We start from the raw sequence: 22,371 nt of genomic DNA on the forward strand, positions 1-22,371 counted from the left end.
GATTAGTAGTAACACCCTATTCAGTGGAGTGCTCTGCACTCGGGTTTTAACTGTACAACAGGCTAGAGCCCCTTCAGTGATCTAGTGCTCAGTATCCCGCACTGTCCCGGGACAGATGTGATGGCAGTACTGTACAGCAAACCTCGCTCTGCGTGACCCCAGATCATACACATTCCTTAGAGTGGTAAGTTCTTTTTAAAAAGCCAAGACGAACCCAGAACGAGTTAAAATATAAAAGCAACATACGGGTGAGAGAGTTTAAAAAGCACAACCCAGCTCAGACCAACAGATCGCGTCTCTGTTGGCGCTGCAGCTCGATGTGAACAAACCGCGTCTTGGTCAACTTCCTGACGCCTGTTTAGTGATTGAACGTTGAAATTAATAAAACTTCATATGGTTCCTAAATCTGAATCTGAATTTCAAATAAAGGCTGATAATTCACAGTGATCTCTGACCATCACAGGAATCCTGAGTGTCTTCAGCTCCTCCTCTGAGTTCAGATGCTGATGGCATGTCCACTCCCTAACCCCACTACTAACCCCACTCCTCACTCTTCTACATGTGATCATCATCCCAGCTCAGAGGAGGAGCTGAAGACACTCAGGATTCCTGTGATGATCAGAGATATACAGTATATTTTCAACACATGACACAATGATCTTGTCTGTTACAATCAAAAATACAAAGGAATAAGTTTCTTTTACTACTGATCTAAATTGTTAAAAAGACGTGAAAAGATCCAGAGAGCATCTATATAATTGTATAGTTTTTCATATAATAGTGTTTTGGGGACAAAACAGATGATGCTTTAATTAACGGACATTCAGCAAAAACAAACATCTTTTCCTCCTGTTACTCTATTAAACTGAGGGTTTCCTGTATTTCTCTTTAATGTTTTCTTACTTCATAAAAGGTTTGTTTCTGTTAATCATGCTTCTGCTGTCTGTTCTTTTACAGTTTCTGATCCTCTGACTGTCTGTAACTCGTCTGTCTTGAACAGATTTCTAGATTTCAGTTTGTCTTTAATTCTGCTGTGGCCAGTGTTCTCACTCAGTGTGAGCTGACTGAATCAATACTCTAGTGGAGAGAGGGGTAGATTCTGTATTATTGTCAATGTGTTGTTATTGCCCTGCTGGGATCTTCTCCGGCTCTCAGCCCCTCTTGCCCCTCTCTGTCAGCTCCTGTCCTCCTGTCAGGATGTTCACCTTCCCTCCTGCACTGCTGTCACCCTGAGCTCCCAGACACAGGCGCTCTTACCTCCCTCCCTGTCCAGCCAGAGTCTGCTCCTCTTCTCCGTGAGCAGGCACACAGTCTGCCTCTTCCTTTCCTTGCTGATCCCAGCACGGACATTCCCGAGTCCTGGAGAAGACAGCACAGGGGAAAGACTGGAAAGGCTGGTGCTGGGAGAGGTGATTCTGACAACATCGAGGGGACCAGGTGATGTTTTACTGTGTGGCTCCACTGTGCCTGTAGATGAATACCTGGGACAGGATGAGGCTCAGAATTCCTTCATGCTGGAGTCAGCTGAACACATCACTGACCTTTCCTGCTCTGTTTACCTCAAGGCGACACAAATACGGAACAAGCAGGTGTCGACTCCACTCTGGGAAGGAAACAAGAAACTGGTTCTGGCTGTGGAGTGGTGTCTGTGTGTCGGGAGACCATCAGGTTGCAGAGAAACAGGACACCTTGAGACAGAACAGGAGTCTGAAGAGGCTCTGAGGCTGGAAGCAACAACTTCTACACTTGTGTTCAACTGTTTGATTACTGTGGCATTGTGGAAAAACTGAAAATAAAACCATTAAGATCACTAATACTCTCATTCTCTTTTTATATTTCTATTTATCATTCTTGTGTTTGTTTAGACAGTCTTCTCTGACCAGCTGGTCACAGGTCAGGCAGTGACCAGACCCAAGACAGCGGGTCAGTCAGTATTTCAGCTGGAAATTAGGGCTCTAGATCACAGTTCAGCAGAGAAGGCAAAATATTTGCAAAGGAAAATGTAAAGATGCAGTTTAACACTGAACAGCCTGCAATAATCTAGCACCCGTTTCCCACTGACTGTTTTCAGTAACTTGTGTTTCAGGGTCAGGAGAGCAGGAGTATGAAGAAAGGGGTACAGAGAGAATTCGGGGAGGTGAATTCCGGGGGGAGTGTGGGAGGCAGGAATCTGTAAAGGATCAGACAGATTTCTTTCTTCTAGTCGATGGAGAGCTGGAGGAAGGGGTCATGCTGGTTTAACACTTGCTCTGGGACACTTGAAGATCAGATCCCCACAAGAGTCACTTCTCCACAAAACATCGTGGATTTTCTTTTTAACTGATCAGTTTTATTCTAAGCTAAATCAAACTGAAACTGAACCCCAATGTATTTTATATATATGTAGGAGATGAATATCAGTAAAAGGTTTTCTCTGCACACAGATCTGTATTCTGATTTCTAGCTGAATTACTCGTGTGTAACGGGCCGTGACCACAAGCTCAGACACCAACATGTGTGAACGAGAAAACCATTACAGGTCCCTGGAAGTCATTCGTAAGATAATAATAATAATAATAATAATAATAATAATAATAATTGCTTTAACTTATATAGTGCTTTTCTGGACACTCCACTCAAAGCGCTTTACAGGTAATGGGGATCCCCTCCACCACCACCAGTGTGCAGCCCCACCTGGATGATGCGACAGCAGCCATAGTGCGCCAGAACGCTCCCCACACACCAGCTCTCAGTGGGGAGGAGAGCAGAGTAATGAAGCCAATTCACAGAGGGGGATTATTAGGAGGCCATGATTGGTAAGGGCCAATGGGAAATTTGGCCAGGACATCGGGGTTACACCCCTACTCTTTTCGAGAAACACCCTGGGATTTTTAATGACCACAGAGAGTCAGGACCTCGGTTTGACGTCTCATCCGAAGGACGGCACCTGTTTACAGTATAGTTTCCCCGTCACTATACTGGGGCATTAGGACCCACATGGACCACAGGGTGAGCGCCCCCTGCTGGCCCCACTAACACCTCTTCCAGCAGCAGCCTTAGTTTTTCCCAGTGGTCTCTCATCCAGGTACTGGCCAGGCTCACACCTGCTGAGCTTCAGTGGGTTACCAGTTTCAGAGCGATATGGCTGCTGGAAAGATGTTGCCTATTGTTCAAATTTATAATAAATAACCTATTCTGTACTTAATGTGTTACTTAAAGCAATACGAAAACTTAAAATGAGAACGTTGTGAATAATGCATTAGTTCACGGATAACTAATAAAGTAAACAATTGCAGCGATAATGAACTCACCTGCGGCCGGTGAGCGTCTCCTCTGCGCATGTGTGGGTCTCGGCTCGCCTGGCGCAGGTGAGGCTACTGTCTATGACGTCACGCAAACGCGACCATGCAGTTAGAGTGTGGGAGTTTGATTCAGTAAAATACCTTTTGTAATTGGCTTTGGTAATTGTAATCCGGAGACGAAACCTCTGCAGCTCCGACCTCGAACCGTAATAAAATGACTAGTGTGTTTTCACTTGGGCGATACGTTTTACGTTGGAATTTGTAAAATAGAAAAAAAACACGTATTTATAATGAATCTGATGTTCATACTGCGTAGTTATCATGTCCACAGAATGTTCCAGTGCGACTCCCTCCTTTAATGTTTATAAGAGGCTTGAGGTCTTCAGGTTTGTAATGATCTCTGGTAAGAGATTGTTCAGTATTTTCACTGTTTGCCCTTTACCTGTATTATTTGATTTTCAGTAAACCTTGGAAAAGAAATAACTAGTTTGTTTCTACAAAACTTTCATTAACAAAAAAGAGCCTAAATTACACCCCCAAGTCAAAAATCCCCATTATTCTAGTGGAAGAATTCATGGAAGGACTACAAACACATTTACTTTAAACAAATCAAAATTTCCTGAAACAAATTCTGTTTTTGTCAAATTAATTTGACACAGACAGTCGTCTCCGCACACTAATCCTGTAAGCAGTGTGAAAGCTATGCTCAGTGGTGCTCAACTCTCTTAGAACACATCCCAGGACTCTGGACACTGGACTGTGAGCAGTACTGACCCCTCCTCCAGACTCTGGACACTGGACTGTGAGCAGTACTGACCCCTCCTCCAGACTCTGGACACTGGACTGTGAGCAGTACTGACCCCTCCTCCAGAGTCTGGACACTGGACTGTGAGCAGTACTGACCCCTCCTCCAGACTCTGGACGCTGGACTGTTATTAGTAGTAACAGTGTCACTTCACTGTGCTGACGCTCAGTTTAAATTGCAAAACACATCTACAGAGGCCTAGAGAGCACTCTGTGACACAGAGCTCAGTAGCTCCAGTGTCCAGGGACAGATGTCATTCAATGTTTTTCAATTTGCATCTAATTTGCACATTGTTCCCTTAACTTGAGAATGTTCTGCTCACAATGTGTTTATGACTTGTCTCTTACTCTTTCTCTGAAATACTGAGACTGCACTGCTCATCAGTAACCCCAGAGTGAAGGTGCTCAGTGCTGTCTGCCCTGCTTCACACAGGTGGGTCATTCTGCTGCTCTCTCTTAGACTGACAGGCAGCTTTACTCAACTGTCCACTTGTCTGCTTCTTTGTATCACAAATATATTTATATCCTGTTTGTTGGCTTGTGAGTCTTCACAGAGCAGTGGGGGGGTAGGCCAGTCCCTGAGACGTCAGCCTGTCTTGTGCAGAAGATCACAGAGGGTCTTCACAGGAAACAGGCCTGGGGTTGTAACACTGTTTAGAAACTGGGAAGTGAGCAGGACCAGCAGTACTTACTCTCGAGTCACTGAGGGCTATGAGGTGCTTTTCTGCTGGCTGTGTCCTTTAAACATGTTTTATTTCAAGAGAAGTAAGATCCTGTTGTCTGTGCTCTGTGTCAGAGTCACTGGCGATGGGACAGGACTCCTCTGACTGTCTGAACCTGTCTGGATTGTTATACCTTTATTTCAGTGTGATCACTTACATGCAGTGTTTTATCAGAGATGTGCTACCCTAGAAGATTAACTCTACATCACCCCTGAGACTGCAGTTAGTTCACCAACAGGTGAGATCACTGACTGTACTTGTCTGTAAAGCAGAGAACAGCCTGTCTAGTGATGAGAGGAGGAGGCTGGTTGTCAGAAGACATTTTCTCAAAATGAACAGCTGATGGTGAAGATCGAGATCTAAAAACTTTAACAGGCTCTTCTGTAAAGTAGAGGCTCACCTGTGTGGAAATCAGATACTGGGGACCAGTCAGCACAGATTCAGAAGAGGCAGGACTTGTCTGAGCAACTTCCTAGAGATCTTCACACAGCCAGCATCGGGAATGGACACACAGAGAGGATGATCTGGTCTGGTTAGATTTTCAGAAGGCTTTTGATAAAGTTCAGCATAAAAGATTCATTCTCATTTCCCAGGTGTTAGAAATTCCAGGAAAGGATTGTGTTTGGATTGAGAATTGGTTATTAAACAGAGAGCACAGATGAGAGGTCAGTTCTCTTATTAGGATGATGTAATTGATGGACTTTCTGCTGGTCTTCCTGATTTATGTCAGTGATCTACTTTCTGGTCCAGTTAGTAAACTAGTCAGGTTGCCCATGATACCAAACTAATAGGATTAGTAAACACTGTAGAAGCAGCAAAATATTTTCAAAAAGTATTGGATCTGTCTAAATAGACCTAATCTATTATGTTAACATGCAGAATCAAATGTATGGAACTTAAATGGAGGATATTTTATGTTCCAACTGTATGTTACAGGATTAGAACTGCAGAAAGGTTTGAAATGAGAAGGGGGCATTGAGTCACAACAACAGGAACTGAGAAAACTCCTCCTTCTGACTCTTCCTCGTTCAGTACCCTTCCTTCTGTCTCTGTGCGGAGAGGCAGTCCAGCGTGACGAGAAAGAGACATTTTAAAGACGCTGAGACAGTGAGACACCATGGCTGAAGATGTGACCTACGCTGACATCAAATTCACTAACATACAGGGACAGAGGAGCCCAACCATCACCACTATTCCAGCACAGCCAGGATCCCCCCACAGTGAGTACAGACCCCCACAGCTGCCTCTGACACTGGAACACTGTGATACCGTCTGTCTGCTAGACTGTAACACTGTGATACTGTCTGTCTGCTGCACTGTAACACTGTGATACTGTCTGTCTGCTGCACTGGAACACTGTGATGCTGTCTGCTGCACTGGAACACTGTGATACTGTCTGTCTGCTACACTGTAACACTTTGATACTGTCTGCTGCATTGTAACACTGTGATACTGTCTGTCTGCTGCACTGGAACACTATGATACTGTCTGTCTGCTGTACTGTAACAATGTGATACTGTCTGTCTGCTAGACTTTTACACCATGATACTGTCTGCTGCACTGGAACACTGTGATGCTGTCTGCTGCACTGTAACACTATGATACTGTATATCTGCTACACTGTAACACTGTGATACTGTCTGTCTGCTGCACTGGAACACTGTGATACTGTCTGTCTGCTGCACTGTAACACTATGATACTGTCTGCTGCACTGTAACACTATGATACTGTATATCTGCTATGCTGTAACACTGTGAGTCGGTCTGTCTGCTGCACTGTAACATTATGATACTGTCTGTCTGCTGCACTGTAACACTATGATACTGTCTGCTGCACTGGAAACTGCGATACTGTCTGCTGCACTGTAACTCTGTGATACTGTCTGTCTGCTGCACTGTAAAACTATGATACTGTCTGCTGCAATGGAAACTATGATTCTGTATATCTGCTATGCTATAACACTGTGATACTGTCTGCTGCACTGGAACATTGTGATACTGTCTGTTTGCTGCACTGGAACACTGAGATATTGTAAAGGGTTTTGGTTCTTTAGCATTAGTTATGAACTGTGATGTCATGACAGTATGTGTTACAAGTAGTTCGCAATTTGAGTTTTCATGAAAGTTTAGGAGGCCGGACAACAGTCCAGATCTCCCTCACCTCTGCTAATCTGTGCTCTAATTCTCCATGATGTCATTTCCTGAAAAAGCAGGAATGATAGCCTGTTACTGTAGTGAGCGATCAGGTCATATTGTAGAGATGTCTGACATCTTCACAAGAAGATTCCACTGAATTTAAACAGTTAGTCCTGGCAGATCTGTATTTCCCAGTCCAGAAAGTGGTCTCTGGTGAGGAACACCTGACACAGAGTCCATGAGATCTTATTTGTGGGTTTGATGGTTGAGCTACTCACACTTAACACTGGCAGCTCGTGTGCAGGTGACCTTGAGATGTGATCAGGTGTTTGACTGCACATTCCAAGCTGGGTTTCTTCCCTCCCAAACTCAGCTGTATTATTAACAGTCGAAGCTCTTCTGACTCCAGAGCAGCTGTGGGAGTCTGGGATGAGCTGTCCTGCTGTGGTGTTGAAGCCGATACCCTGGCTTCTCTCAGGACACAGCTGGGTGAGCTCCTGGATCAGTGAGCTCCTAACTACTGAACTGCTCTCCTTTCTCACTGTTCTTCTGTGTGGATGTGTTTTATACAGTAAGAAACCTGTGGAGTCTCTAAGTGAAGATGCTCAGAACAGACATATCCTGTAACTCCTCAGTGTGTCTAAGATGCCTTAAACTTGTGCACAACCAGTAGTTTCTTAATTACATTGCACAAATTTTTATAGAGACAAATAAATGTGACTGCACATAAATACTTTTAAATCATATATCTGTTTGTAACCCTTCTTCTATAGAAATCTGACAAGACTGTAGTTTCCTGTTTATTGTCTTGTGGTTTGGTTTTCTGCAGTATTTTCTCTCTCACTGCCCAGAGCTATCGTTCATGTGAAGTCTGACCCCACTCGGACCACAGCGCAGGACGGGAGCTGTGTCTCCTCCTCACCCTCCCCAGCTGTGTGCCAGGCGGTCAGAGTTTCTACATTAACCCGTCTCTCTCTCTGTGTCTCAGCCCAGCCCAGGTGCAGGAGGGGTCTGCTCATTGCTCTGGGAGTCACAGTGTGCGTCTTGCTGGCTGCAGTCGCTGTCGTGGGGATCTGTAAGTCTAACAGTCCATCATGTCCTTCTTACAGGGAAAAGAGTGTGTTTGAGAGTCACCTTCTTCATTCTCATCTCTTCAAGAACAAGAGACTCTTACCACTGGTGCTCACTCTCTCTTAGTGTGACTGTCAGTGTGCAGGCAGCCTGGCCTGAGACTTACAGCTGATCACAGTGTTTGCAGGCTGCAGAGGAACAGGTAAAGGTTATTTCCTGCTGAAAGAGAAGAGAAGAAACACAACGTTTTGGCTGTGGAGTCTCAGGTGTCTCTTGTTCCTGCGCATGCTGACACAGCTCCCTGCTGGAGTCGGGACTGGATCTGACTGTCAGCCTCACAGACACTATCCAGGAACACACTGGGAACACACCTCCTGCTACTGGGCTGGACAGAGTCCAGAGAGACAGGTTGTGCTGCTGGGCAGTACAGGACACTGACGCTGCACTGGGAGAGTGGCCAGACACTGTCTTTCTCCTGCTGTCTCTCTGCCTCTCTCACTCTGTGCCTCTGTGAGTGTGATGGTGTCTCTCTGTCCTTCTCCCTCTCCCTCTCAGTCTAGTGTGTCTGGAGATGTTCCTCTGTCTCAGAGGGTTAGAGAGAGAGAGAATGAGCAAGAAGGAGAGGAGGAGGAGGGGTTTCTGAGTTCCTGTTTGCTGTCCAGTGCTTTAGTGTCACTCTGACCTGGCAGAGACTCAGTGTGACTCAGTGTCCAAACGTCTCACTGGACCCTGCTAATACAGTCAGAACTATGGACACAGACAGCGTTTACACTGGGCTACAGAAACCAGCACAGGACGTGTACGAGACTGTGACCAGGAGAGCAGAGAGAGAGCCAGGAGGAGAGCAGACCAGTGAGTACAGAGCTGATGCACTGAGACACTGAGAGACTGAGAGACACTGAGACACTGAGAGACTGAGACACTGAGACACTGAGACACTGAGAGACCAAGACACTGAGACACTCATATACTGAGATACTGAGACAGTAGCACAGTAGCACTCTGATACACTGATACACTCACACAGTTATACTCTGATACACTGGTTCTGTAACACACTGACAAACTCTGACTTACTGTCATCTGTCTGTGACTCTGACAGTGACTCACTGATACACAACAAGACAGAATGAAAGACCTGATCAGCTAACTGACACAGTGAAAGGTCAACACACCTGCATACTGACAGTGTGTGTCTGCTCTGCTGCACTATTTCACCTTTATATCTGATCTGTTCATGTCTGACATTTTATTCTTTGTGTTTCCTGGTCTCCTTGGCTGTTTCTATCTGACTCTCTTTGTGATCTCTCTCAGTCAGTCAGTCTGCACCAGTTGGTCTTCACTCTGACTACGGTGTATTTTCACTCCTCAGTGGTCAGTCTTACTGGCCGCCCCTGTCAGAGTGTGAGAGTTCAGTCACATGACCTCTTCACAGCTCTGGTGTGAGGAGACGCCTCTGTCAGTCCCCCTCCTGAAGTGTCTCACTCTGAGCCTTCAGCTGCTCACACCCCTCCTCCACAGTCAGTCCCAGTGACACCCTGCAGCTCCAGTCAGGGTGTCTGCTTGAGCTCCACTTCCCCGGCCACTCAGAGTCCTGCTGTGTCCAGTCCGTGGGGAGAATTCACCTGTCTCCCTCTCTCCCTGGCCAGGACAGTCCAGGAGTAGGAGCTGTGTGTCCATCAGCCTGGGAGTCACAGTGTGTGTCTTACTGGTCACAGTCATTGCCCTGGGGACAGTCTGTAAGTCTGATAGTCGCTCCTGTCATTTCATATGGACCTGTGTGAATCTGTGTCTAATCTTACAGTGATCAAATGGCTTTGATGTCTGAGCAGCAAGAGTGGCTACACACAGTCACCCTTCTCTTTTATATGTGTCTGTGAAGCAATACCAGATATTCTGGGCTCTGATCAGCCTCTGGATATCTGCTGTTCAGGACTGTGGCTTCAGGCTGTGAGCTGCTGGGCTCAAGCTGTTCTCTTACTGCCTGAGACAGGAAGAGACTACAAGTCACATGACCTGAAAGTCCTAATTGCACAAAGCCAGTGAAGTGTTTAATTTCTCAAAGTATTTTTAACACCACAGTTGTGTTTCCTGAAGGGCTGTAGCAGTGTGAAGTGTTGAGGTTTCTGTATTTGAGCTCTGTTGCCATGGTGATGTTCCTCTGGTCATTCAGAGCTTCTCTGTGGGGAAGGTTGTGGTTTTGTCTTCAGAAGGTAAAACAGAAAATAGCAGTGAACAAGACTCATGATTATAGAGAATAGAGGTACAAACACACTATAAAAACACAGAAAATGTTGAGAAACATATAGTATTATTAATGAGAGTGAGAATATATGTACGAACAGGATTATAACTGATCTATCTACAGTATGTATGTAATTACAGACCCTAGTGTGTTGGGAATGTCCTCATTCAGAAATGATGTCATATAATACAGTATAATTAAAATAATGTTTACAGAGAGTTACAATTCAATATTCAATACAATGATTTAATTTAAATTGTTCACGTGTTGAATCTGTGTTCATGATCTTGAATTACCAGCAGGTCTCAGGGCTCTGGATAGTCCTGTCTGCACAGAGCAACACCTGAGAGCAGGAATCAGTCTCTCTCCTCTTCCTTGAGCTCCTGCTGAGGCTGTTGTGTCCTTCCAGCAGTGTGCTGACCATAGCTGAGCACAGTGTCTTATAGGGGGTTTCCCCAGTGTGCTGACCAGAGCTGAGCACAGTGTCCTACAGGGGGTTCACCAGTGTGCTGACCAGAGCTGAGCACAGTGTCCTACAGGGGGTTCACCAGTGAGCTGTAAACCCTCATTACAACCTCCCTGGGTTTCAGCCCCACTCTCTGTACACATCCCAGCAGGCTGTGCCCAGGCTGTCTGGATGAGGACAGAAGACTCTGCAGGAACACACAGGTCCTCTCAGGCGGAGCTTCCTGCAGCTCCCAGTCCCCCAGGAGAGCTGTCTGCTGTAGCTCCTGCTTCCTGTGTGGATCGCTGTGCTCTTATCTGTCCTCATCCAGACACACACCCTTTCTCAACTAGCACTGAAATACTCATGATATTAATTGTAAATCATTAGTTTAATTAAATAATAAAGATCAGAGATGCACAGACCAGGAGATGATAATACTACTGAAGTGGATCATTCCTGTGATTGATAGATCAGGCAGACAGAGACGGACAGCTGATATACAGATGACAGGCAGACAGATGAATCTTGTTAATTAAATGATGTTGTGTGTTCTGGGGCTGTGACCTGCAGTGTGGAAACAGAACAGCTCAGACTGGGAGAGAAGACTGGAGAAGATGAAGTCGGAGCTGGAGGGAAACCAGAATAAATCTGAGAAACACAGGAGTGAAGCTGAGAGATACAGGAAACAGCTGGAGAAGGTCTGTGTGGACCCATCTACTGGAAAGACAAGTAAGTGTGTGTGTGGGAGTGAGAGTTGAGTGTGTGTGTGGGAGTGAGAGTGTGTGTGTGTGTTGAGTGTGTGTGTGGGAGTGAGAATTGAGTGTGTGTGTGGAAGTGAGAGTTGAGTGTGTGTAGGAGTGAGAGTTGAGTGTGTGTGTGGGAGTGAGAGTGAAGTGTGTGTGTGTGTAGGAGTGAGAGTTGAGTGTGTGTGGGAGTGAGAGTTGAGTGTGTGTGTGTGTGTGTAGGAGTGAGAGTTGAGTGTGTGTGGGAGTGAGAGTTGAGTGTGTGTGTGTGTAGGAGTGAGAGTTGAGTGTGTGTGGGAGTGAGAGTTGAGTGTGTGTGTGTAGGAGTGAGAGTTGAGTGTGTGTGTGGGAGTGAGAGTTGAGTGTGTGTGTAGGAGTGAGAGTTGAGTGTGAATGTAGGAGTGAGAGTTGAGTGTGTGTGGGAGTGAGAGTGAAGTGTGTGTGTGTAGGAGTGAGAGTTGAGTGTGTGTGGGAGTGAGAGTTGAGTGTGTGTAGGAGTGACAGGTCTGCAGGGTGAAACAGCAGCAGAGAGGAGAGAGAAGACCTGTTTCTTGGACAGAGCTGGTCTTCAGGTTGGTCTGGAGCTGCACTGACAGAGCAGACGGGTCTTCAGCAGGACTGTGAGCAGGGAGGGGTCTGGTCTGTCAGAGGAGTGAGAGGGTGACAGCAAGAGCTCTCTCCCTTTCTGTTTCTACATGAACATGTCGAGAATTTATAACCATCAGGACAGCTGGACTAGTGACTCCTCTGACCCAGAACTGTGTTGAGATCTTTCAGAAAGCAGCAGCAGTGATATCTGAGCTCAGTTCTTGATGATGCTTTTGGAAACAGGTGTTTTTTTATAATAATGGTCTTGATTTCTGGACACAATGAGCTGTAGCTGGTGAACTGGCAGCTGTTCTGTCTGTGAGGAGCCCAGCTGTGCTCTGTAGGACTACAGGAGAGGAGACTGAGTGTGGAGACTGATGGTTTAGTGTGTGATCAGCCCTGAGAGTCCTGTGGTGTAGTGAGTGTGAGGGGTTGTGTCTGCTGGCTGTAGAAAATGTCTGTCCTTTTAACTCTACATGTGAGCTTCAGTGACAGTGAGTTACAGTGCTCTGCTCCAGCCTACAGAGCCCTCTGTACACACCTGTACACACCTGTAACATCTGTACACACCTGTGCACATCTGCACACATCAGGGCACCTCTTCCACCAGCACACAGGGGGCGCTGTCTCATACACTGGTAGTGATGGAGACAGAATTCTCACCTCATGTGTGTAACTGAGACACAGAACAGTCCTGTCATGTTGATGTTCTACACTGTGATTGTGAAGGTAAAGGAAGTGACTCTACTGCAGTGTGTGGCGAGAGCTGTGACTCCTGGGAAGGTAAGATCACATGACGAGGGTGTAGAAACCCCAGTCTCAGCTGGTGCAGGACTCTCCTGAGACAGACTGCAGCCTGACTCCAGGTCTCAGCAGGAGCTGGAGCTGCTGCTGTTGGTAAGAGACGTGTTTGAGAAGACAGACAGACTCTCAGACATGAGGATAAGAGCCTCAGGGCTGTTCTCTACACAGTCAGTGACGATCAGGTGGAGACTCACTACTGACCCGTCTGTCAGTGTGAGTCTCAGTGCTGCAGGACTCCCGGAGAAACAGTACAGGAGCTCAGTGGTTGAGTGTCACTGAACTGAACTGAGAGAGTCTGTACAGAGGAGAGTCCTGAGGAATCCCTGAGGCTCAGTCAGTATTAATCCAGGTGATTCCTGTGTGTCTGTCTGTACAGAGGAGAGTCCTGAGGAATCCCTGAGGCTCAGTCAGTATTAATCCAGGTGATTCCTGTGTGTCTGTCTGTACAGAGGAGAGTCCTGAGGAGTCCCTGAGGCTCAGTCAGTATTAATCCAGGTGATTCCTGTGTGTCTGTCTGTACAGAGCAGCAGTGCTGTCCAGAGGGATGGAAGGGGGGAGACAGTGGAAGATGTTACTACGTCTCTACAGACCAGAGATCCTGGAAGTCTGCGAATCAGTCCTGCTCGTCAGTGGGAGCTCAGCTGCTGGTGATTAATGACAAGAGTGAACTGGTGAGAACAAGAGATTCACTGCTGTCACTCTGAGTGAGACAGACTTTTTAAAACACTCCACTGAAAAGCCATTCAAGAATACAAGGAGCGACTTAATATTTCAAATAAAATTATAATCTCTTCATTATTCCTCTCAAATAAACGTTCCTCATCAGTCCCCTTATGAGCCCTTCATCAGTGTCCTCACCTTCAGAGTTTGAAAAGCAGTGACTGTTTCCCCTGTACAGCCTGTGTGTGAACAGAGCAGAGTGAGCAGCAGTGTGAGAGATGAGAGTGTGGGGATGGATCTCTGCTCTACAGCTCACAGGCAGTGCTGCCCAACACCAGGCACAGTGAGATCATGCCCACTGTGTGCTCAGATACAGTTTCTGATCTCAGACCAGCCCTGTCCCAGGAGACACACTGCCCAGCTGACACCAGACCCACAACCTCCTTTCCTGCTGCTCTCACTGGCATGAAGGGCTGTGACAGTGTGGAACCAGCTACCCAGACAAGCCCCATCAGCGGGACGTTTAACTCTCAGGAAAAACAGCTGTTTCCTGCTCAGAGCTGCACGTTTCCAAGGAAACTCAGACACAGAGAGAGAAAATATCTGGTTAGAAGAGGAACTGATGGAGTTGAATTATTAATCAAGAAATGGCTGAGGTACTGTAATGAAGAGATGTTTATACATCCCAAACTGCCCTTGATGGTTACTGTCTGGAACAGTAGAAATGAAACGTCTCTAGTAAAGACGTCTAACCTGGTCTTGACTCTCAGTGATGATGGGAAACACACGTTCTGATTGTCTCTGAATCCAGCTAATGAGGCTGGATATGTGAGCTGAGGTCACTCTGTATGTGTTCACTGTGAGTCTGTTCTCTTTTGTGAGGAGTAGGAAGATGTGTTCAGGTTCAGGTGTTCAGGCAGCTGGACTGAGTGTGGGTGTCCAGGGTGAGCTGACCCAGAGTCCAGCTGGACTGGTGCTGGTGTCCAGGGTGAGCTGACCTGGAGTCCAGCTGGACTGGTGCTGGTGTCCAGGGTGAGCTGACCTGCTCTGTGTGTCTCTGCAGGAGCTCCTGGGACATCTAGTAAAGGACAACACTATCTACTGGATTGGTCTGAGCAGGAAGGACTGGGGATCTGAGTGGAGATGGGTTGATGGAACAGTCCTGGACAGTAAAGTGTAAGTGTGTGTGTTGTGTGTGTGTTGTGTGTTTGTCAAGCCCACTTGATACTAGATGGTACATAAGCAGTTTCAAGGGTGACACTGGGTCACTATTAATGATGAAACATGGTTTAGATACTGGAAAAATAGAATGTGGATTCTTACAGAACGTTAATCCACAGCACTGAGTCAGAATACACAGCCAGAGATGATGACGTTCCAATTATGCCATTAAAACAGATTACAGACCCCAGTGTATTTCACAATAAGAGTAAAAAAATGCAATTTTTAGGAAAAGCTAGAACATCGCATGTCAGAAATTCTCTCTCAGTGTTGTCATGCAGGAGGACTGGACTTCAGCCACACGTTTCAGTCCAGGTCTCTGCAGACAAGAGTCTCCTGAACATCACAGCTGTAGCTCCTCCCAGCTGTGTCACTTCAACCCCATCGAGAGACTCTCCAGCACTTTGTCTTCTGGAAATAATCTCAGAGACATAACAGCCTAGACTCACCTGTGATTCACATACACTCCTGCAGGAGACATGAGAGAGAAACCTCAGGCACACGTCTCACAACATCACAAGTTTAAGATCATGTCTCCACTGAAGTCAGATACTGTCTGACTGCTCTCTTCTCACTCACAGCCTGTCTGTCTGCAGCTCTGAGTCTCTTCTCTGAGTAGTGAAATTCACTCTGTTTTCCCTACAGACAGATGGTCTGAAACAGGTTGACAATCCTAATTCACAAAGCAAAGGGACTTTTTATTCAGGAGCAGAATCTCCCACAGTCAGTGAGTAATTCAGGGGGCCTGAAGGAAGAAGCAGCTCTAAAGTGCTCAGAATGAGAACAAACTGAGCCCCTGCAGTGATCAGTCCCACTGACCTGTACTGCACTGCTGGTGTTTTATTGGTACTGTGGTGGAATCACTGCTCTGACTGTGTTGTGTCTCAGGTCCACTGACTGTGTTTTCAGAGTCTCTAACTGTGTGGCAGGAAGTAAGTCAAACAGACAAGTAAATATGATCTAACTTGTAAGAAACTGTAACTTGCTGAGTAAATCTTATTGATCAAAGAGAAAAGTTAACATGAGCTCCTATGTGTCAACAGCAATGTGAGGAATAACAGGACAGTTTTCACAGGAGGTCTTCTCTGAGACAGCAGAGGGAGCTGGAGAGAGAGGTGCTGGTGTGTTGAGGTGAGCAGACTGGCTCAGTGACTCTGATCTCCTTCTCTCTCACAGGGTCACAGCTGGTTCAGGTTACTCTGGGAACTGTGGATATTGGAGTCTGGATTGGAAAACTGTATATCCACGAAAATGTGAAGAGACTCACTGCTGGATCTGTGAGGGGGATGCTGTGAGAGTCTGGCCGCCCCCCTCTCTGTCCTGAGGAGGAGGAGAGACCTGAGAGAGAGAGACAGTGTGTCTGCTGGGGCTCCTCTGCCGATTCCTGGAGACGATCCTGGTCTCTTGTCTCTCCACTGGTCCTCACTCTGTCTCTCCTTCTGTCCTCCAGGCAGGGGACACAGACAGACAGCAACATGGGGATTTTATTCCAACTTTTTAAAATTTGTTGCATTTTTGTATTTTGAAATTATTTTTGTTTTGTTTATTTCTCAAAGGTAAAATTTCTGTTGTGTATTTTACAGATTATATTGTTCATATTTTGTATTTGAGACAATCCAGCCTGTGTGAAGATGTCTGGGCTGTGTCTTGCTGTGTCCAGGGGGACTCTGTGTGTCTGTTGTCTCCTCTGGACTGTCAGTGTTAATGGATTGAGGATCAGTTTAGTCAGTATTAATGGAGTGAGGATCAGTTCAGTCAGTGTTAATGGAGTGAGGATCAGTTCAGTCAGTGTTAATGGAGTGAGGATCAGTTCAGTCAGTATTAATGGATAAAGGGAGCTTGGTCGTCTTCAGCCAGGGAGTTTCACAGAGCTGTGTCCAGCACCAGTGTGGGACTCGTCTGTCCAGCCAGGTTCAGCTGAAAGACAGGACTCAGCCCCTTGCACAGAGCTGGAGTGGAGCTCTACAGCCTGGGCAGTGTTTCAGGTCACAGGGGGACATGGACACTCTCCTCACACACAGGGGACCAGCAGGGTCCAGCCTCCTCACACACAGGATTCAGGTTACCAGACTGAAAGGAGAGTTGAGATATTACTAATGTTCATAACCAGCCTTGTGGAACACAGAACCTTAACTGCATCTTTCAGTTGAATTGTTGCCTTTTCTTCTGTGCTGAATAGTGACCTGTAGTCCCAGCGTCCACTGAGGCTCCAGCTGACATACTGACTGACCTGCTGTCTGGTCAGTGCAGGACCTGTGAACAGCTGGTCAGAGAACAACTATAGAAACAAATGAGAAGTGAATAATGACACACAAGTCTGGATAGTGGCACTGATCATTCTGGGGTTTATTTTCATCACTCAGTTCACACAGCAGTAGAGGTTGTTGCTCTCAGACTCTGTTCTGTCTCAGGGGCTCCTGTGTCTCTTGGGCTGATGGGCTCTTTCCCTGCTGATGAGAATCGGCCCCCCAGCCCCCAGGCCTGACAGTCTTGAGCCAGAGATCACAGGGTGTAAAGGGGTAGAAGACACAGGTCCAGGCCAGACTGGCCCAGGAGAAACCCAGTCAGTGAAGCAGTGGGAAGTCAGAATGAACACAGTGACACTGAGAGGCAGCCCTGCTGATGGGAATGGGGAGGATGAGCTGAAGCAGGCAGGGACACAGGGCAGTTTAGTTTAAAGCTCCACAGGCATCATTGTCAGCAAACAGCCACACAGGGAGTGTTCAGGAACAGCCAGAGAGGCAGAATGAGGGGCTCAGGAGCAGCACTGGTGCTGCTGGATACTAACAGGACAGCTGCCCTGGGGACGAGTGGAGAAGCAGCAGGGAGGTCAACAGCTCCTCCTCCCTCTAGAGACCCAGCCAGCGGCTCTTCCCTGGGGAGGCTGAGCCCCCTCTGCTTGGCCAGGAGAAGCCTCTGGGATGCCCTCTGCTGGACTGGCAGCTCTGGCCTCTGCAGACAGTCCTTCCTCTCCTTCTCCAGGGGTGCTGGGCAGGACCCCACTGGGCCTCTGGGGCACCACTGTCCACCCTCCTCTCTGGGACACAGAGATACTCCCAAACCACTTCTAGACACTGGGCTCTGAGCTCCCCACTGCACTGGAGACCCTGGGCTCCCAGCAGACTCCTTCCTCTCCCCCTGCTGACCCTGACCTGGGACAGGCCAGCCCCTCCACAGCCCTGAGCTCAGGGTCCTCACTCACCTCCAGGGCTCCTGTCTCCTCCCTCTCAGACAGGCTGGGCTCCAGCACACTGCTGGCTCTCTGCTTCAGGCCCGACTCCCTCTCCTGAGCCCCTGTGGGTCAGCTGTCCAGTCACAGGGCTCCAGGCTGCAGTATTGTACATGACCACTAGAGGCACTGTCCCACTGCACCACCACACAGGGAAGATCCTGGCTCTGGAAAAGGACACATGACGACTATAATTCTGAATCATAACTGATTGCAACTCGCTATACGATCGTTTTAAAATGGGATATTTCGATATTGGCGGTTACTCTGGATATTAAATTAACTACATTTACTACATCTTTAAATATGGACCTTTATTTTAAACGGTCTTAAATTGTTTGGTTAATTCTATTATAAAGCATGTTATTAATGTGTTTAGGTGTCTGGAGTCTGGAAAACTGTCATTATTGTGACTCGTCCTTCAAAAATACAATTTACGTTTGAATATGTGGACTTCAGGATGTCTTTGGATATTAAAGTGAAAACGTAAGAAAGCACGCAGTGTCAGTGAATTCGAAGTAAAATAACAATAAAATGAAGCCTATTGATCGGGCTACAGCAGGGGGTGTCGATTCCGATAACTGTCCGCCGGTGGCGGTGGTGATACACGAGTCTATGGAGGGCTGGTTTACAGTGCAGTAGTGAGGGTCTGGTGTGTATTAAACACCCCGATCATGTGACTGGGGTCTGTACTCTCTGTTTATGAATAAGAAGATCCACAGCCAATCAGATCCCTGGATTGAGCCCAGCGATGTTGCGATTGGTGAGTAAAATTTCCCAAATATAGATGAGACTTGGTCCAGTTGCCCAATAAACGCCGAGTATTATGAGAGGGGCGGGAATTTTAAATGTGTTGTTGTTCCTGTACGTCTAAGAAACAGAAAAAATTTATTTTTTAGCCAGAAGTAACATTTAATCGGTGGCGCCTTTCTTTGTGAAAAATCAAAGGTGGCTTTTAGTGCTGTAGCTGTAAACTGTTGCTGTTTGTCTCGTATTTTGTTCGTCTGAACACATGAGATCACGGCGCTACGTTACACGAGTTACTGTGGAAACTTTATTTCAGACACGTTGAGCCTCAGTGATCGTGAACCTTCGTGCAGATGAAGATGATGATGAAGACGATGATGGTGAGACCCTCGTGTGTCAGAGCGCGTCTTCTACCTGTTCCTGGAGAAACAAGACTGAAGCTCAGACCTTTCCAAAGGCTGAGTCCCTGAGCTGTGAGGATCATGAGGACCAGCTGGACAGTCCACTGTCCACTCCACAGCCCTGAGGAAGGAGGTAGGCAGGACAAGAGCTCCTCTTTAACAGAAGCTGTGAGAACTGTGGGGAGATTTTACTTTATATATTTATTCTCATCGTATATTTTATCAATAGGATCTTGTTGTGTTAAATGTGCTGTGTATTGTGTTGTGTCTTTTACCAGCCTGCAAAAACACTTTCCCCTCTAGGGCAATAAAATAAGCAAGAGGTGTCCAGTGCTGGAGGGGTCAGTGTGTCTGCAGCAGGGGTGTCCAGTCCGGGTCCAGTGTGTGTCTGCAGCAGGGCTGTCCAGTCCTGGTCCTGGAGGGGTCAGTGTGTCTGCAGCAGGGCTGTCCAGTCCTGGACCTGGAGGGGTCAGTGTGCGTCTGCAGCAGGGCTGTCCAGTCCTGGTCCTGGAGGGGTCAGTGTGTGTCTGCAGCAGGGCTGTCCAGTCCTGGTCCTGGAGGGGTCAGTGTGTGTCTGCAGCAGGGCTTTCCAGTCCTGGAGGGGTCAGTGTGTGTCTGTAGATGATCCAGATGTTTTATATCAGCAGCAGATGAAGAGCTGGGAAAAGGTGTTTGTTTGGTCCAGTTAAACCAGTAACCAGCTTGTTTAGTACCAGCCTCTCTCCTCTGTAGCTCTATACTGTGTCCATGAGAGATATAGAATACAGACACAGATTCCATGTTGATTTGTCTGACATGAAAATTTAGTTGTTACATTATTAAAATTTTATTTTGGAAGCCATAGAAAAGATATTGAGAGAATACAGATTGTAGTTTAATCTTTATTTTAGAAGAATTGCCTGAACATCATAATTTACATGTTAATGTTTCCGGAAACATCATTGAATATTCATGTTCAGAGACATAATGTTTTAAATATATGTTGAATATATGTTGCTCTATATATACACATATAGCTGTACAGATCTTACACCAGTCTCTGCTGGATCTCTTCAGTTTGCTGTGTGTTATGTTTGTATTGTCTCTCTATTCAATCTTATAACTGCTATCGTGATGTGGAATAGTGTTGTCAGCTGTTCTGTTTAAAGGAGATGATCTCTGTTGTAATAAACTGTGTTGTGCTCTTTGATCCCTCTGTCTGAGCTGCTCCTACACTGCTGTGGGTATTTTCTCAGGGACGGCCTCTGGAGAATCTGTACCAGCCTCAGGAATGGACACCGATATCAGCTGACTGTTCCTTCACTCCTTCATTCTGATAATTCACTACACTGATGTCCTGTTTTAACATAATAAAACACATGAGCAAAGTTTTAGTCACTTGTTTTTATCTTGTTTATGTTCTTTAATTAAACACCAGGTTGTGAACACCTCTTCCATGCTCTTGGGTTTTATTTCCAGTGTCTGTGGGGGAAACTGTGGTCTTCGTGGTGATGAGAGAGCTCTCTGCTAGTCATTATATCGAGTTTCAGGGGAACTTCTGACATGAGCTCTGTGCCTTGTGAGGGGTGAGATTCTCATGGAGAACAGTGGAAAGGTGAAGCCTGATTGTCCACATGTATAATTCAAGTCTCATTCCATCATACTGTCAAACTCCGAGCTGCTCAATACACACAGATGGAGTCACACTGTCTCACTGCAACACCTTTCACAGTGAAGCAGAGTCCTGTGCAACAGGCAGGACTGACAGCCCCTCTGAACACTGTGCAGGATCACAGCAGCTCCAGATCACTGCAGGATTCAGCGCAGCTCCAACTCTCCTCCATCTTCACAAACTCTCTGGCTCTTTTGACTTCTTTTCAACAATTGAGATCAGTAGTCAAAGAAACTCATTCCTTTGTATTTTTATGATAACAGACAAGCTGTTGATGTCATGTGTTGAAAATGTACTACAGCATACAAAACAATAACGCCTATTGTTAGCAATTTGCCTATTGTTATCGCATGGAAAGTCCAGTGTTGACAGTTTCACAGACAGAGTTCCCTTCAGCAGATTGTGTCTGTTAAACTGAGCGTTTACTGTAGTTCCCTTCAGTCACACAGCCTGCAGGTATTCTAGAACCTCATACAGCACTGAGGACACCTGGAGACTGAAATCTGTTTTTACATCAAGCAGAAGTATTCAAGGAGAGCAACCAAAAAGTATTACATAGTTCTGGACAAAATTAATTGAAATCAAAGCTCTTGAACTTTTTTTGAACAGAATTAAGTTCAAAATTGATCAAGATGACAGTTCTCCCCAGTAAGGAAGGTGGCCACAGTTGTATCTTGGTAATAAATACAAATCATATCTCAACACTGCTGGAGTAGGACAGGGGCTCTACTGTCTTCAGCTCCTCCTCTGAGCTGGGATGATGATCACATGTAGAAGAGTGAGGAGTGGGGTTAGTAGTGGGGTTGGGGAGGAGGAGCTGAAGACACTCAGGATTCCTGTGATGATCTGAGATCACTGGGAATTATCAGCCTTGAAGCAGAAACACACTGAGGAGTCATTACCTGAGCATTCAGACAGTTTACAATAAAGATCACATACCTGTAAAGTGCAATATAGCTCATAGTTCAACAAAGTGACAAGTGTGAGATTTAGTTCTAACTGTGGGGTTGCTGAGGTGTCTTTGGGAGAAGCTGCTGTAGGAAACAGGAGAAACTGTGCAGAGCTCACCTGGAGATCTGGGGGATATGAGTCTCTTTTCAGTTTTCAACAAAGCTTGTGAATTCACTCCAGCCTGGTTCCAGTCTGTCAACCTGTGATAAATAAACACTCAACATAAATATACTTGAAGCCTGAAGAGCAAACCTTCTTGAATAGTGTGTGTGAAAGGCAGAGCTGGGGTGCCAGTAACACACAGAGCAGCAGGCAGAGAAGGAGAGAGGCAGGACAGTGCAGAGAGAGGGCAGGGGGAGACGCAGTCAGTTCTGAAGAGACACAGCAGAGCACAAGTCAGCACATCCAGGCAGAGCTCTAGATCAACACCAACAGGAAGGACAGATACAGGAGAGAGGAGCAGACACTCACTGGTGGACATGAAGACTAGACAGAGAGAGATGAGGACAGGCAGAGAGTCTAATTCCCCAGTCACTGTCCACTCCTGAAGCAGAGTGCAGACTGCTCTGCAGTGGGAGAGACAGACTATTGTAGCAACAGGAGGCTAGTGGTGACAGAGATACAGGTAAAGCAGCAACAGAAGATGGAGCTCTAGACAGTTACAGACTA

General features: G+C 46.5%; 1 protein-coding gene and 1 long non-coding RNA gene across 5 annotated transcripts; both read left to right on the forward strand.

Annotated features, from left to right (window-relative positions):
* Positions 1-339: 339 nt before the first annotated feature.
* Positions 340-1,810, forward strand: LOC138224605 (uncharacterized). Its single transcript, XR_011183077.1, has 2 exons — positions 340-1,437; positions 1,566-1,810. It is a non-coding gene; the product is annotated as an uncharacterized lncRNA (long non-coding RNA).
* A 2,840-nt stretch (positions 1,811-4,650) lies between these two features.
* LOC138224602 (CD209 antigen-like protein E) lies at positions 4,651-20,578 on the forward strand. 4 transcript variants are annotated; one of them, XM_069182549.1, is made up of 9 exons: positions 4,651-5,045; positions 5,744-6,027; positions 7,932-8,018; positions 11,278-11,436; positions 13,365-13,513; positions 14,566-14,678; positions 15,900-16,611; positions 16,778-19,233; positions 19,404-20,578. In XM_069182549.1, the coding sequence occupies exons 2-7, from the start codon at positions 5,925-5,927 to the stop codon at positions 16,045-16,047; spliced, it is 759 nt and encodes a 252-aa protein (XP_069038650.1). In that variant the 5' UTR covers positions 4,651-5,045; positions 5,744-5,924; the 3' UTR covers positions 16,048-16,611; positions 16,778-19,233; positions 19,404-20,578. The 4 variants fall into 4 exon arrangements, with proteins under 4 accessions (XP_069038650.1, XP_069038649.1, XP_069038652.1 ...); XM_069182548.1 differs by lacking the exons at positions 4,651-5,045; positions 5,744-6,027; positions 7,932-8,018 and adding exons at positions 8,235-8,866; positions 9,664-9,753; XM_069182551.1 differs by lacking the exons at positions 4,651-5,045; positions 5,744-6,027; positions 7,932-8,018 and adding an exon at positions 8,235-8,866.
* The last annotated feature ends 1,793 nt before the right edge of the window (positions 20,579-22,371 follow it).

This window comes from Lepisosteus oculatus, chromosome 23, assembly GCF_040954835.1.
Source record: "Lepisosteus oculatus isolate fLepOcu1 chromosome 23, fLepOcu1.hap2, whole genome shotgun sequence".
Taxonomy (NCBI): Eukaryota; Metazoa; Chordata; class Actinopteri; order Semionotiformes; family Lepisosteidae; genus Lepisosteus; species Lepisosteus oculatus.

Bases quoted from the DNA above. Each gene is read 5' to 3' on its own strand.
- LOC138224602 (XM_069182548.1), top strand. From the start codon at position 8,764: ATGGACACAGACAGCGTTTACACTGGGCTACAGAAACCAGCACAGGAC. The intron at 11,437-13,364 runs GTAAGTGTGTGT...CTGTCTGTACAG, and splicing joins CCCATCTACTGGAAAGACAA to AGCAGCAGTGCTGTCCAGAG. The intron at 13,514-14,565 runs GTGAGAACAAGA...GTGTCTCTGCAG, and splicing joins TTAATGACAAGAGTGAACTG to GAGCTCCTGGGACATCTAGT.